Consider the following 18,974-nt stretch of genomic DNA (forward strand, 5'->3'; position numbering starts at 1 on the left):
CCAACCCATCCCATCCCAACCCAACCCATCCCATCCCATCCCATCCCATCCCATCCCATCCCACATAACCCAGCTCAGCCAGTCCTTGTTTGGCAGCACCGGGGTTTAATCATTCAATATATATACATCCCCCAGGAGAGCCAGCAGCCAAAGTGAAATCTTACCGTTTTCTATCTCTCTCTCTCTCTCTTTTTTTTTTTTTTTTTTTTTAATAGCATCGGCTGTAACTTTGGGTGTTTCATTTAAAACTTTCGCATGTCGGTGTGTGTGTGGGGGGGGGGGTAGGTGTGTGTGTGTGTCGGGAGGGGGTGAATGGGTGTGAGTAGTGAGTGAGTGAGTAAATGTGTGTGTGTGTGTGTGTGTGTGTGTGTGTGTGTGTGTGTGTGCGCGTGTGTGTGTGTGCGTGTGTGTGTGTCAGAGAGAGAGAGAGAAAGAGAGAGAGAGAGAGGTTTTCTTGTTTCTCTGGTCATATTTCTCACCCTCTCACCTGCGAATGCCTCTCTCTCTCTCTCTCTCTCTCTCTCTCTCTCTCTCAGCCTTTTAATTCACCGACATACCCCACTTCCTACTCCTCTTCTTCCTCCTGTTCTCTCCCACCCTCCCCTCCCTCGTTCATTCTCTCCCTCCTTCCTCCTCCTTCACACTCGCAATAATGCAGTCACGTATTCCTGTTTCTTTCTCCTTGTCTAACTTTCCTCCTCCTCCTTCCTTCTTCCCTCCCCACCTTTCTTTCACCCTTCCTCCTTTCCTTTTTTTTTCTTTAAGTCTGTCTTTCTTACCTCTCCCCCTCTCTTTTCCTCCCTTCTTTCTTTCATTCCTTCCCCACTCCGTTTACAAGCCGTCCTCTCCTCTCTCTCCTTCACGTACTTTCTTTCCTTTCTTCTTTGTTTTCTTCTTTCTTCCTTTCTCGCTTGCTTTCTCCCCTCTCACCTCCCCTCTTCTCTTATTCCCTCCCTTCTTCCTTCCTTCCCCTCTCTTTTTCTTTTTCCCCCTCTCTCTTCTCTCCTTCCCTCCCTTCTCTCCTTCCCTCCCTTCTCTCCAACCTTCCCTTCTCTCCAACCTTCCCTTCTTTCCAACCTTCCCTTCTCTCCAACCTTCCCTTCTCTCCTTCCCTCCCTTCTCTCCTTTCCTCCCTTCTCTCCTTTCCTCCTTTCTCTCCATCCCTCCCTTCTCTCCTTCCCTCCCTTCTCTCCTTTCCTCCTTTCTCTCCATCCCTCCCTTCTCTCCTTCCCTCCCTTCTCTCCTTTCCTCCTTTCTCTCCATCCCTCCTCTCTCCTCATTTCCATCCTTCCTGCCTGCTTTTACGGCGATGCAACTCACGCATTGAAAACGTTTTAAATGGAGTTAATGCGCTGGGAACGTTTCGCAAAATTACGGCCGTATTTTGGTGCGAATATTAATGATGTAAATTTGTTCTCTTGCTTGCTTGCTTTCTCTTTCCCCTCTCTTGTGTTTTTTCTCCTGTTTCTTTAATCTGTCGTCCTCTTTTTTCTTTTCTTTCAGTATTTCTCCCTGTTTTCTTTCTCTTCTTTTCTCTTTCCTGCCTCCTGTTGTTTCCAGTTCCTTAATTCTTTCAGCTGTATTAGTTTTATTTTTTTGTTTTTGTTTTTATTTTATTTCCCGTCCTCTGCAGTGGTTTGTCGTCACCATCCTCCCCTTCTTATTTAATGTTCCTCTCTCTTATACCGTGAGTCTGCTCTCTCTCTCTCTCTCTCTCTCTCTCTCTCTCTCTCCCTCTCTTCCCCCCCCCCAGTCTGGCGTTACAAATGGCAGACTTAGAAGTATTGAAACTGCCGGGGAGTAGGAGAAACACACCTTTTTCCGATAGTGAGAGAGAGAGAGAGAGAGAGAGAGAGTGGGTGTGAGAGAGGTGCTGCCTTCCTGCCTACTCCAGTGTCGTTTTACTGGCCTTTAACGAGGTGAGTGAGGCAGGGAGGTAGGCAGACAGGCAGTGATGAGAAGGAAGGGAGGTAGGCAGAAGGAAGAGGATGGGAGGTAGGCAGACAGGCAGTGATGAGAAGGAAGGGAGGTAGGCAGAAGGAAAAGGAGGAGGAGGAAGGGAGGTAGGCAGAGAGAGAGAGAGGAGGGAAGGAGGAAGGGAGGTAGGCAGAGAGAGAAGGAGGGAAGGAGGAAGGGAGGTAGGCAGGAAGAGGAGGAAAGGAGAGGTGGGGTGGAGGAAAGGAGAGAAAGAGTGAGTAAGAGTGAAAGAAAGGTGGAGACAGAAAGGTAGGGAGGGGGAGGCGTGCAGGGGGGGAGAAGGGTGCAGGAAGGTATGCAGGGAGAGAACGACGAATTGGAAGCAGGGAGAGAGAGAGGGAGGAGGGCAGGGGGAAAGGAGTTGCAGGGTGTTGGAAAGAAAGATGAAGAGAGCTAAGGAGGGAGGAAGGGAGAGAAAGGGAGGGGTATAAATGGAGAGAGAGACGGGGGGGGGGTGTAAAAGCGGGAAAGGAGAATGATGGGAGAAATGATGAGAAGGTAAGAAAGGAAGAGGAGACAGGAAGGGTAGGAGAAGCAAGAGGAAGGGAGAGAGAGACCTAAGGGAGAAAAGAGAAGGGAGGAGGGCTGCAGACGGAGGGAGAGAAACTAGACAGGGAGAGAAGGCGGAGGAAAGGTAGAAGAGAGAGAGGGAGAGGGAGGAAGGAGGGTGTGAGTACGAAGAATTGAATGAGTCAGGAAGAGAACACGAGAAGGGAGAGAGAGAGAGAGAGAGAGAGAGAGAGAGAGAGAAATGCAGTAAAGGAAACATGGAGAGAAAACGATAGCCGGAGAGAGAGAGAGAAAGTAAGAGTAGGAGAGAAGATTGTGACAAGGATAGAGAGGATGATATTTGCGAAAGCGGGTCGGTAGATTGGTAGGTAGGTATATACGTCGGTAGGTGTGGTATGTAGGTAGATTTGTAAGTAGGTAAGTAGATATGTCGGTAGGTGCGGTAGGTAGATATGTAAGTAGATTGGTAGGAAGGTAGGTAGGTAGGTATGTAAATTGGTAAGTAGGTGTATGTAGGTAGTTTGCTGGGTAGGTAGGTTGATTGGATGATGGATTAGTCGGAAGTTATGGTAGGTAGGTAGGTAGGTATGTAGGTGGATCAGTATGAGGTTATGTTCGGTAGGTAGGTAGGTAAGTAGGTAGGTTGGTAAGTAGGATCTCAGGACGATACGTAGGTAGGTAAGGAGATGGGGAAAAACGTTGGTACTGTAGGTAGTTAGGTAGGTGGGAAGAAAGGTAGCGGGGTGGATCGGTAGGTCGACAGCGATAGATAGATTAGTAGATAGACCGGTGGATAGGTAGGTGAGCAGAACGATAGGGACGTAAGTAGAAACGTAGGTAGGTAGGTAGGATGGTGGATGAGGTAGGTAGGCAGGTTGGTAAGTAGGTTGACCGATAGGCAGGTAGACAGTATATTCAGTTAGGTAAGTAGAAAGAGAGAGAGAGAGAGAGAGAGCTTGTTACTAACGAGAACTGAAAAGCAATTGGAGTAAAGGGATACCGAGAATAAGATAAAGGGATTAAAGAAAGTGAGCGAGGGAAGGAGAGAGAGAGGTGCAGAGGGTACAAGGGAGGAAAGGGAGAGTGACAGTGGGAGGAAGGCAGGCAGGCAGGGAGGAAATGAAGGAAGGAAGGAGAGAGAGAGGGGGGGGGGCAGAAGAAGAAAGAGTAGATATTAAGTAAGTAAACAGAATGAAGAACAGTGTAGAGAGGAAGAAAAGAAAAAATAAAAGGAAGGAGTATGAGAATAATAATAAGGCCAAGTGAATGATTGATAAGGAGAGGAGTGAAGGAAGGAAGAAGACTGTGAGAGAATGAAAGTAGGAAGAGAGAGAGGTAAGATAAGGAGAGAAAGGGAGAAAAAGGAAGGAGGGAGATTAAGGTAGAATGAAAGAAGGAATTGAGGAAGGGTAGTAAGTGAAAGAATGAAGACAGTAAGTAGAGAGATACTAGTAAACCTGCGAAATATAAAAGAAACAGGAAGAGGAAATGATAAACGAAGAATTGGAGAAAGGAGGGAGAGTGTAAGAGAATATAAGGGTAGGAAAAAGGAAGTTGGATACAGAGAGAAGGGGAGAAGAAAGGAAGGAAAGAAACTTGAGAGAGGAAAGAAGAGAGAAACACTGAACAGAGTGGTAAGGCTTTAAAAATAAGTAAGGAAAGTGTGGAAAGGAATGAAGGAAAATATGAAGAGAAGGAGGATGACTGCAGGAGGAAAGGAAATGGAAGGAAAGAAATGATGAAGTATGAAATGACTGAATTGAAAAGTGAATGAAGGACGGAAGGATTGAAGGAAGGAAAGGAAGGATGAAGGAAGAATGAAAGGACGACTGAATTTAAAGTGAATGAAGGAATTGGAAGGAATGAAAGCAAGGATGAAGGAAGGATGACTGAAATTAGAAGGGAATGAAGGACGGAAGAAAGGAAATAGAAGGAAAGTTGATAGAAAAACGAACGAATGGCTTAATGTAGAAGTGAATAAATGAATGAATGAATGAAAGGTAAAATAGTTTTTGTGTGAAACTGAACTACTGTCCCCAGGAGAAACAGTTGGAGAGAGGCAGGGAAAGTTGAGAATGCCAGAGGGAATAGAGAGAGAGAGAGAGAGAGAGAGAGAGGAAGGGAGGGAAGAAAGAGAGAAAGCACCTTTCTCCCTTGGGAGTGTCTCGTCACGTGTCATGTGAGTTACTGTCAAGGAAGCCAAGGTAGTGCTCTCTCTCTCTCTCTCTCTCTCTCTCTCTCTCTCTCTCTCTCTCTCTCTCTCTCTCTCTCTCTATGTATTTATCTATATATTTATCAGTGTATCTATCTATCACCTGTATACCTATCTATATTTCTAATTGTCTCTCTACAGGTATATATCTGTATCTCCATCAATGTATATGTCCGTCAGTCTGTCTATCTATCTATCTACATACATACATACATACATTCATACAGTATACCTAATCCATGTCACCTACTTCTTTGCCATATACGTTCCTGTGGCATTAACCCCTTGATCTTCCTCTTTATATATGTCTGTCTATCTATCTATCCATCTATCCATCTATCTATCCATCCATCACCCTCCCCCGCATCCCCTCGTTCTTTGTCTTCCCTACCTTTCCAGTTCTCTCCCCTCCTATTAACTTTCCTCTTCGATTATTCCACCTTCCCTCGCATTTCTCTCTCTCACACCCACACCTCACTCTCTCACTTTCACTCAGTCACTCACATTCTGTCACGTTTACTCTTTCCCACACTCTTCCACCTCCACTTGCTCACAGTTTCTCACTCACTTGCTTTAATTTTCCTTTTCCCAAACTAACTTTCCATTTTCTCACTACATTTAACTTCGTCATATCACTCCTATCTCTCTCTCTCTCTCTCTCTCTCTCTCTCTCTCTCTCAAATGTACGACCCTACCTCATTTGCATTTTCACTCTATTTCTTACCAACATACTTCTCCTTAGACTCTCACTGTCTGTCTGTCTGTCTGTCTCTCTCTCTCTCTCTCTCTCTCTCTCTCTCTCTCTCTCTCTCTCTCTCTCGTCGCTTTCATCCCTTTCCGCCTTTTACCCGTATATCGCTTGCATACACATTCTTGGAATTTTAATTTCTGAAAGAGAGAGAGAGAGAGAGGGAAGTAGGCAGGCAGGCAGGCTTTTGATGGATGGGTAGGTAGATATTTAGGTAAGTTGGAGAGAGAGAGAGGGAGAGGTAGGTAGGGAAGTATGCAGGCAGAAAGGCTATTGATGGATGGGTAGGTAGATATTCAGGTAGGTTGGAGAGAGAGAGAGAGAGAGACTACAGTGTTCCTGGATTCCTGGCTAAAAACTAAGGCTTCTGAGGACATCACGTGGACCCTCACACTTTTCCATTTATACACACACGCACACCGCCGTGGACGTGTGTGTGTGTGTGTGTGTGTGTGTGTGTGTGTGTGTGAGAGAGAGAGAGAGAGAGAGAGAGAGATTCCAGCCACGTATTCCCTGCGAGGAGCTGTATAAGGGCAGTAAATAATTGGCCACCACTTGCGTCACCAGCCTGATACACAGTGAGTCATTTGTGTGTGTGTGTGCGTGTGTGTAGATGGTAAATAGATAAAAGCACAATAAACAAGTGTATGAAGTGGAAAATACTTGTGTGTGTGTGTGTGTGTGTGTGTGTGTGTGTGTGTGTGTGTGTAGGTGGTAAATAGATAAAAACACAGTATATACGTGTACTGAAGTGCAGTTTGCGGGAAAAAAGTCGCTTACGGGAAAACTTAAGGAATACGTGCCCGAAATCCTCCTAAGTCGCTAATTCCCAGTTCTTAAGAGTCCAGCAAGGTTTCTAACACTTCCTGGGCGATTTATTCCACGTGTTGCTCCCCCTCTCTCTCTCTCTCTCTCTCTCTCTCTCTCTCTCTCTCTCTCTCTCTCTCTCTCTCTCTCTCAGAACAGCTACTCCCATCAATATATCAGTATGTTTATTTAGTCTCACAGATCGAAGTTGCTGTACAGTTTTCTCACATTTTTCTTTCTTTTCTTCTTTCTCACTTCTCTCCTTTTTTCTTTCTTTTTTTTCTGAATTGGCTTAATCAGTCCGGCATCGTGTTTTATTTGTTTGTTTGATTTGCTGCCTTCAAGCGATTTAATTCAGCCCTCGACAGATCTCTTTTAATAACTGGGTTGCTTAGTTATTTGTGTGTGTGTGTGTGTGTGTGTGTGTGTGTGTGTGTGTGTGTGTGTATGTGTGTGTGTGTGTGTGTGTGTGTGTGTGTGTGTGTGTGGTCCTAACCTCTTCCGTGGCTCCTCTCCATAGCTTCTTAAAATCATCTAAGAGAGACGCCAAGATTGAAGTGAAAAATGCACCGTCGGGTTGAAGAGGTTAAGATTGACGTGATGGGATGGTGAAGGGGTTGGTGCTCCTCGACGACCCAGTTCAAGGACGAGGGTGAGATGTCAAGGTCGACCTCGGTTCCTGTCTGGATGGGCTTCAAGGATGTACTCGAGACGCACTTGGGAGGAGAGAGAGAGAGAGAGAGAGAGAGAGAGAGAGAGAGCATAATTGAAGGGATGAAGAGAGGAAGTGCAAAATAAGTCAAAGGGGAGAAGGATAAATGAATAAGGAGAGAGAGAGAGAGAGAGAGAGAGAGAGAGAACTGAAAACGAAGAAAAAAGTATTCGGTTGCGTTACAGGTGTGTGTGTGTGTGTGTGTGTGTGTGTGTGTGTGTGTGTGTGTGTGTGTGTGTGTGTGTGTCAGTGCAGCATCTCTTATCATTTGTATCCTTGACCTTTGACCTTTGTTCTGCCCTTACGTCTCTCTCTCTCTCTCTCTCTCTCTCTCTCTCTCTTTGGTTGCTCTTCTAGTCAATCTCTATGCCAGGCTGTTAACATTTCGTCAGTAATTGAAGAGGATAATGCTGGGGAGACGTGCTTGTTAAAAAATAATGATGCATATCGTCATGATAAGAATAGTAATAATAATAATAATGATGATGATGACAATATAATTTTACACATCATCATCATCATCATCAATATACAATAATAATAATAAATAATCCTGGTAATGATAATAATAATAATAATAATAATAGTAGAAACGTAATATCGAGGTCGTGTTTAGTCCCACGTGTGTTGGTTATAGAGACCTTGTGGCATAGAAAATTGCGTGTGTGTGTGTGTGTGTGTGTGTGTTTACCTATGAATGTTGTATGAATGTATGTTTATGTGTGTGAATGAGTTCTGTTTATGTTTGTGTATGTATTTATGTATGTATGTGTGATTGTGTGTGTGTGTGTGTGTGTGTGTGAATGAATGTAAAGTATGTGTCTGTGTATGTATGTTTGTATATACTGTATATGTATGCATGTATATGTGAGTGAATGAGTTTGTTTTTGTGTGTGTACCATATGTATGTGTACAGTATGTATGTATGTATGTGTGTATGCAAGATGTATCCTCCTCAGACACCCTTATGGCAATGCGTGGCACAATTTAACCCGGAACCAGGTCTCTCGCCGCTGTTGACATGTAAGATTGATTTAAACATTAACTTAAACCTTCTCCCGTCGCCATTTACCAAAGATTACAGAGCTGCTTGACGGCTTGCTGTAGTTGCCAATGTGTAGGTGCTGTTGTGGAATGGTTGGGGGTTTCTCGTCTCGTCCTCGTCATCGTTGCCCTCGTAGTTGTATATGATGATGATGGTGGTACAGTAAAAAATAATAATAATTTTAATAATAATAATAATAATTGCCATCATCATCAATCATCATCATCATTATCTTCATCATCATCATCATCCCGTCCTCCTCCTCCTCCTCCTCCTCCTCCTCCTCCTCCTCCTCCTCCTCCTCCTCCTCGTCTCAAATTCCCGATAGAAAAAATAACGCGGTACAAAATCGGCTCCAAGACTCTCCCAGCTTTCCCCCCTCCGACTTACAGATTGTTAGCATGTTGCCTTCTAGAGTGCCCCTTTCAAGACACTATGGCTTTTGATGTAGAGTTTGGGTGGTTAATATTCACAGCATTTTTATGTGTCTGTCTGTCTATCCAGATTTATTAATATCAGTCTGTCTATCTGTCCGTATGAATGTATGTATCTGTCTGTCCGTTTGTCTGTGTCTGTCTCCCTATGCATATCTGTCAGTCTCTCTTTGTCTGTCTATCCTTCTGTATGTACAGTATGTATGTTTCTGTCTGTCTGTCTGTGCCTGTGTCTCTGTCTGTGTGTCTACATATCTGTCTGTCCCTCTGTGTATGTAGGCCTATGTCTGTCTGTGTGTTGCTGTCTATCTATCTGTCTATCTATATCTGTCTACTATTTATCTGTCTGTCTGTGTCTATCTGTCTGTCTCTCTGTCTATCTATAGCCAGACTTCTTAATCCCGGAAGGGGTGCCCACAAACGAATTGCCTCCATGTCATTCAGTCCACCCCTCTCCAACAGTCCCCCCCTCTCTATACCTCTCCACCCCACCCCCCTCTCTATACCTCTCCACCTCATCCCCGGCTCTATACCTCTCCACCCCATCCCCCCATCTCATCCATGGTCTCCCCCTTCCCATCTCCCCCTCCACCTCGTTCATATGCGCTCTCCTAGTCAGTCTCTCATTCTCCATTCTCTTCACCTAGCCAAGCCATCTCAAGGTATTTCATGTTGTGTGTGTGTGTGTGTGTGTGTGTGTGTGTGTGTGTGTGTGTGTGTGTGTGTGTGTGTTCCCAGTATACATAACATATATTGTAAAAAAAAAATAATGGGGGAGGGATACTGTATGAAGCCTCACGTATATATTTTTTGTAACATGCATATATTCACGAAACTTTCTATATATATACCCGATTGATGTAGTGATGTTGACAGCCATTGCATAGTTATGAGGGACCAGTGCCGCGTGCAATGAGAAATTTTATGTGAATGATAAAAGGTGACATAAAATTTTAGCAGTTTTGCAATGGTGATGAGCTTATTATATGTACCGGTATATGTATATTTAGAGAGAGAGAGAGAGAGAGTATAGTTCTGTGTGTGTGTAGTATACAGTAAATATTCAGGAATTTAAGTTGCTTGTAAAAATAAATGCTGCTATTAGTGTTGCATCAGTACGATTATATTTACAGAGAGAGTCAAAATGAATCGTGTATTGGTGTAGGGTTGGTGAATGAGGCAGTGGAAAATGTGGACAGAAAATATTGATACACTAAAATACACCTCACACATCCCGGTACATCGTAATACATCGCATACATCATACATTGAGGGACACCGTAATACAGCTCATACATCATACATTCATGGGTAGCGTGATACAGGCAACATCGGGGAACTATTTTATTATCAACCACTTATATACCATTATCTACCACTGCCGTATACCATTATCTACCACTGCCATATACCATTATCTATCACTGCCATATACCATTATCTACCACTGCCATATACCATTATCTACCACTGCCATATACCATTATCTGCCACTGCCATATACCATTATCTACCACTGCCATATACCATTATCTACCACTGCCATATACCATTATCTACCACTACCATATACCATTATCTACCACTGCCATATACCATTATCTACCACTTATATACCATTATCAACCACTGCCATATACCACTCTCCACAGCTTACTTATACCACATCCATATACCACTTCCGTATACCACATCTGTACACCAATTTATGCAGCTTCCGAATACCACTTCATTATACCACTCCCATATACCACTTACTAATACCACTTCTTCACACAGCTTCCTAATACCACTTCCTTATACCGCTTCCTTATACCACTGATTCTTGTGTCTGTTGCTTCATCATTCTCCCTACAGCCGACTTTTTTTTTTTTCTTTTTTTTTTTTTTCTTTTTTTGCGAGACCTTCACTGACAGCTGAAGTCGTGGTTGTGATCAATAAACAAAGAGAGAGAGAGAGAGAGAGAGAGAGAGAGAGAGAGAACTGAGAGAGTAGGGAAAGACACGAAGAGATAGGGAAGGAGGAAACAGGAGGAGAGGAGGGAGTTAAAGGGAAGAAAGGAAGGATGTAGAGAAGGAGAGGGAGAATGGGAAAGAAGGAAATAACGAAGGAGAGTGAGGTGGGGAGACGTGAGAGGGAAGGAAGGAAGGAGGGGGTGCATTAGGGAGAAAGAGATGAAGAGAGTGGGAGGGAGGGAGAGGGGAAAGGGAAAAGGAAGTGTAATGAGGATGAGAAGCGAGGTGCGTTGAGAAAGACAGAAAGAAAGAAAGAAAGGAGGGAAAAGAAAAAGAAGAGAGGGAGGTTGGGAAGAGAGACAGTGGGAGGGAAAGAGAGGATGAAGTTGGGGAGAAAGAGAGGTGGGGGGAGAGGGGAGAAGAAAAGAGAGGGAGAGGCGGGGAGAGGGAGAATAGGAAAAATGGAGAGAAGTGGTTGGGTGAAGGGAAAGAGAAAGAGGGAAGGGGGTGGAGGGGAGGAAAAGTTCAAAGAGACACTTGAGTGGGAGGGAGAATGAGTGGGGGAGGGGGGAAGGAGGAGGGAGGGGTAGGCAGAAACTGGAGGGAAACTGAGGAGGGGGAAAAAACAGATGTGAGAGAGGGGAGGGAACGGAGGGGAAAGGAGGCGGAGTCAGCGCAGTTGATGTTTTTGGCTGGAATGTGACGTCACGAGGAAAGAGCCAATCAGCGCCCGTTCCTAGCACCCCTGGAATCAATACCCCCTCCTGATTGGTGGAGAGGGAAGCTGGTGTGTGTGCGTGCGTGTGTGCGTGTGTGGAAGGTGATGCTGTGTGTGTGGATGTGGTCAGTTGTGGATGTACGTGTGTGGAGGCAGGTGTGTGGGAGTGAGGCACCTGTGAAGTCATATGTGAGCTGACTTGTTGTTATATCTGTCCATTGAAGCCGTCCTGACCAAGACTACCACAACTACCACCATCGCTACCAGCACTACAAGGCTTCCTACCACTTCTCTATACTGCCTGGTTTACCCCATTCGCCACACTTAAGATTTACTACCACAATCTGCATAATACCACATCTTCAACCAATATCATCACATTACCAGATTTACCACAACTACCACCATCGCTACCAGCACTACAAGGCTTCCTATCACAGTTCTCCATACTACCTGATCTACCACAATTGCCACACTTAAGACTTACTACCACAGACCTTCAGCCAAAGTCATCACATTAACAGATTTACCACAGTCTTCTACCACTTTTATCACACTTCCAGCATTACAAGACATCACACCAAACTTCTCCATACTTCCTGCTCTACCACAGTCACCACACTAGCAAATTAAATACAGTAATATAGTACACACACTGATACACTTGTCTGTCGGGTGTACCACAGTCCCAACACTACCACATTCACCACAATTTTCTCATTATCAAAATTGACCGCAAATCTCCCCCTCACACTACCACACTACAGCTCTTTTATTACCACACTTCTCACACTAGATCTACCACTCATTTCCCTACCACTGTACCATTCTAGAGTGCTCCTGTCCCCACCATAACTACCATAAGTCCTACCATACATTACACCCTCTCAGATTTATAGATAGATAGATAAATTACATTTTCCTTATCTAATAACATATTCTTCCTTTATTTCTACATTCATCACTCTTAAATAAAATCTTTCACATAACTATTTTTATTACTATTAACATTTTACTGTCAGCACGTCCTTCCATTACTTTCATTTTCAGTGTCATTAAAAAAAATATTGAAAAACGTATCATTCAGACGTGCTTCCTATGTAATAATTTTTAAACATATTTTTTGTAATATTTCGTAACCACTGATACGTATTGCGGTCTGATTAAATTCCCTGTTAATACGGATTTATTGTTATTTATCCAGCATTATTCTCTTTTTTCGTTTATTAAGTCTTTTATTTGTAACTAGACGCCACTTGCTGCCACACTACTGTCCTTTCACACCACAACCAGTACCACTTTTGCCACAGTCCTAGCGCACAACCCCACTACTTCATACCACACACTTACCACCCCGTACCACACACTTACCACCCCGTACCACACACTTACCACCCCATACCACACACATATCGCCCCACACCACACACATACCACTCCATACCTTAGTCCCGACCACCTCATACCACACACATCCCACCCCATACCACAGTCCTCACCACATCCTATCACCAGCACGTCCCCAACAGTCGAGTTTAAATACACCTCCCATTACTAGTTCAACCCCTACCACAACAGTACTACCACAACAACTACCATCTACTACCACAATAACTACCACGTACTACCACAACTACCGCCTGCTACCACAACAGCTACCACCTACTACCATAGCCTCTTCATTCTAGTATCACAACAGACAGTAATCTCGTACCACAACAACCACAGCAACTTCATCCTCCTGCCACAGCAACCAGGGCTCTTACCACAGTTACTACAGCTGCCATAATCTGCACCACAGCTAACACAACGTCCACCACAAGTCCTCTACCACAGTTCCCACAAATACTACACCCTCCTGCCACAACAGCCACACCCTACCACCACAGTTAAGAAGACCTCCACCACAGTTTCTGCCACAATCACCACAACCAGTACCCCAGAAATAACACAGTCTCTGCCACAAATACCACAGTATAACTACCACAGCCACATTCTCCTCCTACCACAACCAAAGACCTTCTCCAATCACCCAAAGCACCACACCCTCTACCACAGTTACCGCAACCACCACTGTCGTCCATCACAGCTTTCACGACCTCATCTGATAGGGTTTTCTACCACATTACCACAATCTACCATAGCCTTTTGCCACAACCTGCCAACCACAACTGATATTCCCAACCACAAGTACCACAGCCAAGCACCACAACTAACAGCTGCTACCACAAATACCACAACTTATCACCACATTTAACACGACTTCTGACATAGTTATCATCGCATCCCCTCCTCCTACCACCACCACCACCACCGGAACTTCCTACCACAATCACCACAGCGACCACACCATGCCTATGTTCACCAAACTGGGCCACAAGAGCTCCACCGCTGCCAAGTCCAGCGGGCAGAGTGCGGCCAAGAGCAGTGTTGCCAAGGCCGCCAGTCAGAGTGTGGCCAAGACCAGCGTTGCCACCGCCGCGCAGGGACACAAGCACGTCCTTGACAACACCCGATGGCAGGTCTGTTTTATTGGCAGCCATTATATCGCTACTTTATTGCTACACATGCTCTTTATTACCATGTTGACGCTGCCTTTTCGCTGTTTTGCTAAATGTGATGTTTATTGCTTCACCGCGATGTTGTCTTGTTGTGTTTTATCCCCGCAGACGCTAGACAGATTTACATAGCGGAAAGCAGACCTGTAGCGAAGGGGTTATGGACATTGTTGAGATCGCTACGTGCTAGGGGTGTTGCTGCCATCGCTACGCAAGGCCGTCTGCGTTATTGCCAGCGCTACGTTACTGCTAGAAGCTTGTCATTGTTGTTATTGTTATTTAATTATCATGCTAAGACTGCTGCAATCACAACAGCATCGGTAGAGAATTATTATTATTATTATTATTATTATTATTATTATTATCATCTTCATCATCATCATCATCTCCATCACCATCATCCACATGCATTTTAGATTATTGTTCAGCTTAGGCGAGATTTTTCGAACTCCGGAGGGGGGGGGGGTTCACTGAATAAAATCATTCGACACTGGCAAGGATGAATCAAAAGACGTCATCGTTCTGAAGAGATTAACCCTTTCAGTACAAGTTCGCAACACATTTTATCGCCGAATTATTATTTTTAGGAATGAATAATTTTACGAGAGCGTCCCGCCTTTGAAGGGGTTAATTGAGTACTTTATTTAACGTTACTTCAATAAGGTGAATGGAACCGTGAGGAAAGAGGATTATAACACCTTGTACATAGGGGGAAAAGGGTTAAATTGCTTTTGATCTCGGTGGCATTATGTGAGAGAGGTGGGTGTGAGCTGGGGACAGGGCAGTGAAATGGCGGGGGACAGGGCGACATGGAGGCAATTTGTTTGTGGCCGCCCCTTACGGGATTAAGGCGACTGGCAGTAGATAGATACATAGGCAGTGGGATGGGAATAAAAGACGAATATGAATGCAAATAAAAGACATAATAATTAAAATAAGGCAAATGGTAATACCGTTGTGGATATGTGGAGTCTGTATTGGCAGAGTAATAATATAAAATCATCTTCATTCTCAAGGCCAGTCGAGTTGGAAAAAAAAAAAGAAATGAATGGCGTTGTGAATGAAAAGGAGTCGGTGTGGGTGAAATAAGACTGGTGTTGATGGTGTATGGATCAAAGGGGTGATTATTGTCATTATCCTTGTGCGTTATTACTGCAAGGTCACACACACACACACACACACACACACACACACACACACACACACACACACACACACACACACACACACACACACACACACACACACACACACACACACACACACACACACACACACACACACACACACACACACACTACATAGATATGTACATGCACAAACATAGATACATACATAAACACATATACATACATGCATACATAAACACACACACACACACACACACACACACACACACACACACACACACACACACACACACACACACACACACACACACACACACATTGATTTTACCGTCACCAGTGTTGCTGGAGAGGGACGCCTTCGTGTGGTAAATGCAAAATAAATCGCTAAGGAAGAGGCACCACGCAGCGTCCCATATCACGTTCTTGAGTGCTAGACCAATAATGTGGGTGGCAGTGAGAAGTGAAGGCCTAGACCCCCTCCATCTACCCGACTGGTTATATTGTGTTTGAATTATGTTGTGTTAGTGATGATGATGATGAGGAGGAGGAAGAGGAGGATTCACTTGCATTTTGTTTTCTTCTCTGGATCCTACTTATCCTGTCTACTACCACTACAGTCACAATCACCTCATCTACCACGACCTACTGTTACTACTACTACTACCACAGTCACCACTGCAACCACAGTCACTACCAGCTCTTTCAAGTCTTCTGTCAGTCACTATAGCATATACCAGAGTCACCTCTACCACCAGAAGCCATACCACTACAACCACAGTAACCGCAACTACCACAATCATCACTGCCTCTACCAGTCAACACCACTGCCACTGCTACGATCACCACCACCTGCCACAACTACCACAATTGCTTCCACCCTCAGTAATTACCACTGCTGCCCTACCACCATCACTACCACCACGCTACCACTCCTGCCACAGTCACCACCACTACCACAATACCGCATCATCACCACTAACACAGTCTCCACTCAAACATAATTATAACTACTACCACCACCACCACCACTACCACTACTGTCATCATACCACACACACCACTACTACCATTGTTACCATAATTACCACACTACCACAGTCACCAGCTCAGCCACTACTACCACCACAACCACAACAACCACTACTGCTGCTACACCAGTCACCGTCGGTACCACACAAAAATTACCCCTACCACCAGCACCACAACCACAACTACCATCACAGCCACCACCACTACTACCACAACCATCAGCACTACCGCCAGTAACAGTATTAGGACATATAAACGCAATTACCACCACTACCGCGTGTACCACATCATCCATCATTTCCACCCAGCCATCACTACCGCATTACACCACTACCACAGCCACAGCTACCACAGTCACCACCATAACCACAACTACCACAGTCCACAATACTTTCTCCACCACCACCACCATGACTACCACATCCAACACTGCTACCGCACTGCCACAACCACTACAACTACCACAACTACCACAACCATCACACCTGCCACAGCCATCACACCTACCACAACCACCACACTTAACATAACCACCTCAGCCACCACACCTATCACGACCTCCACACCTACCACGACCACCACAACTACCACAACTACCACACCTACCACGTTCACCACAACTACCACACCTACCACAACTACCGCACTACCACAATCGTCCTTGGGAATGCTGGAAGCCTGCCAATTCCGTCTTCAGGAAGCGTGTGTGCGTATGTATGTATGCACTGCTGTTTTGTGTGTGTGTGTGTGTGTGTGTGAGAGAAAGAGAGAGAGAGAGAGAATACATACATCTCTCTCTCTCTCTCTCTCTCTCTCTCTCTCTCTCTCTCTCTCTCTCTCTCTCTCTCACTCACTCACTCACACACTCACTCACTCACTCACTCATTTTTAGCCCACTTCATCTCAGTCTTCCTTTCATATCTCTTGCTTCCAATTTTTCTTCTTCCAATTCACCATCTTTCCCCCTCCTATCTTCCTCCTTTCTGTTTCAGCTTTTTCTTTTTCCCTCCTGTCTTCCTCTTTTCTATATCATCTTTCCTTTCACCTTCCTATCTTCCTCCTTCTTATTTCATCTTTTCTTTCTCGCTCCTGTCTTCCTTCTTTCTATATCATCTTTTCTTTCTCCCTCCTATCTTCCTCCTTTTTATTTCATCTTCGTTCTTATTCTGTCAGTCTTGTCATATTTTTTCACCCTCTGTTCTGTTTCCTTTTCCCCTTTAATTTTCGTTCACCCTGTTCTCCCTCATTTATATATTTATTTATTTTTTTTTCATTTAAGAGTGATTTATCTTTGCGTTCCACCATGTTGTTGTTTTTTTATATTCATCTTCATTTGGATTTTATCATTTTTATTAGTTGTTTATATTATTTGGTGGTACGTGGGGGCGCTCACCATCCACTCACTCAATGTAGTGCTGCTCTCGAGTGTCTGCCCTTTATTTATTTATGTATATATTTATTTATTTATTTTTGCGTAGAAGAGATCCACCGTAAAAGGTTAAATCATCAGCCTGATTCATTTCACTGCTGGACAAATGCCTCTCTCTCTCTCTCTCTCTCTCTCTCTCTCTCTCTCTCTCTCTCTCTCTCTCTCTCTCTCTCTCCCCCCTTTACCTGCCCTGTTGTACACCTTCAGTACCTTGGCGTCTTAATTCTTGTTAGTGCCATACGATCATGCCTTAGAACTCATTTTCCTTTTCTGCATCTTTCATCTTTCTTCTTTCATTTTTTCACATTTCCACTTAATATTCTTCATCTTTCCGTTCTTCACATCTCAGTATTATTCTCATTTTTTCTACCCTCTGCCTTTATTTCGTCTGGTTCACAGCTCCTTTATTTCCTGTTTTATTTTTTATAATTTTCTTCTGCTTTCATCTTGCGACTCTCTCTTCATTCTTCCTTCTTTCCTCTTTCCTCCTCTCATCATTCTTCCATCTTTCCTGCCTCCTACTCTCATCATTCTTCCTTCTTTCCTCTTTCCTCCTCTCATCATTCTTCCATCTTTCCTGCCTCCTACTCTCATCATTCTTCCATCTCTCTTCCCTCCTACTCTCATCATTCTTTCCTCACCTCCTCATAGTCATGCCTTTAATTTCCTCTTTCAGTCTTCTGTTTTCCTCTCTGCTTTTGTCTTTTTCCTTTTCTATATTCATTTTCCCCTGTCCTGCCATCTCCATCTCTCATCATCTTTCTTATTTCCACTTCATCATTCATCCAAATCCCCTCCTTCATTTTTCTATCTTCCGCTTCTTTCCGCTTCTGCCTTGTCAATTTCCTTTCTTCATTTCTCCTCCCTCGTCCATCTCTCCTTCCTCCTTCACTCTCATCCTCTGGCCCTCATTTCCACTTAATCATTCCTTCATTTCCCCCGTACATTTTTCCATCTTTCCCCTCTTTCTCTCCATTTTTATCACATTATTTCCTCCTGTCATTTATCGCGGCTCTTCCATTAAATCAACGCCCTTATCACGTACCATACATAAATTGGCCACTTTTCATTTTGCGTATTATCTTCCTCTCTTTATCGTCCCCTTTCATCCATTATCACAGCTACCACTACTACCACCACCACAACTACTGCAGCCATCACCTCTACCGCAGCCACCACCAATACCGCAACCATTACCATTGTCGCTACCACCACTACCGCAACCACCACCACCACAACTACTGCAACCACCACCACCACCACCACACCCACCATCACCACTTCTCCCACAGATCTCATCAACTTCCACACTAACACTACTATTTTACTACTACAACCAGCATTACAACCATTGCTGCCATCATTACCACACTACCATAACCATTATATACTATTACCAGAACCACTATCACAGCTACCAACACTACCACACTAACACTATTATATTTTATCCTTCAGAGGCTTTTCTTTTTTTATCACTTCCTTTCATGCATTTTTTATTTCATTTTTTTAAATCCGAGACTCCCTTTTTTTTTTTTTTTTTTTTTTTTTTTTTTTTTTTGGCTTCCTTTCATCCATTTTTTTCCATTTCTGTTCTTCCGTTCTTCTGTTATAATTTTTCTTATTTTATCCTTCATTGGCGGCTTTTTCATTGCTTCCTCTTATCCATTTTTTCTTTTTCTTTTGTTGTCTTATTTATTTATTTATGTA

The 18,974-nt window shown here is 44.0% G+C and overlaps 1 protein-coding gene across 1 annotated transcript in view; it reads left to right on the forward strand.

The window, feature by feature from the left end:
- Nucleotides 1-13,469: 13,469 nt before the first annotated feature.
- LOC145413490 (ubiquitin-conjugating enzyme E2 W) overlaps nucleotides 13,470-18,974 on the forward strand; it is a 38,926-nt gene continuing 33,421 nt past the window's right edge. The window contains exon 1 of the mRNA XM_080283186.1: nucleotides 13,470-13,640. Within this exon, the coding sequence (XP_080139312.1) occupies nucleotides 13,470-13,640 (171 nt within the window). The remainder of the gene's footprint in view (nucleotides 13,641-18,974) is intronic.

This window comes from Coenobita brevimanus, chromosome 96 (genome assembly GCF_032717465.1).
Source record: "Coenobita brevimanus isolate Jiangsu-jjx chromosome 96, ASM3271746v2, whole genome shotgun sequence".
In the NCBI taxonomy this organism is placed as follows: domain Eukaryota; kingdom Metazoa; phylum Arthropoda; class Malacostraca; order Decapoda; family Coenobitidae; genus Coenobita; species Coenobita brevimanus.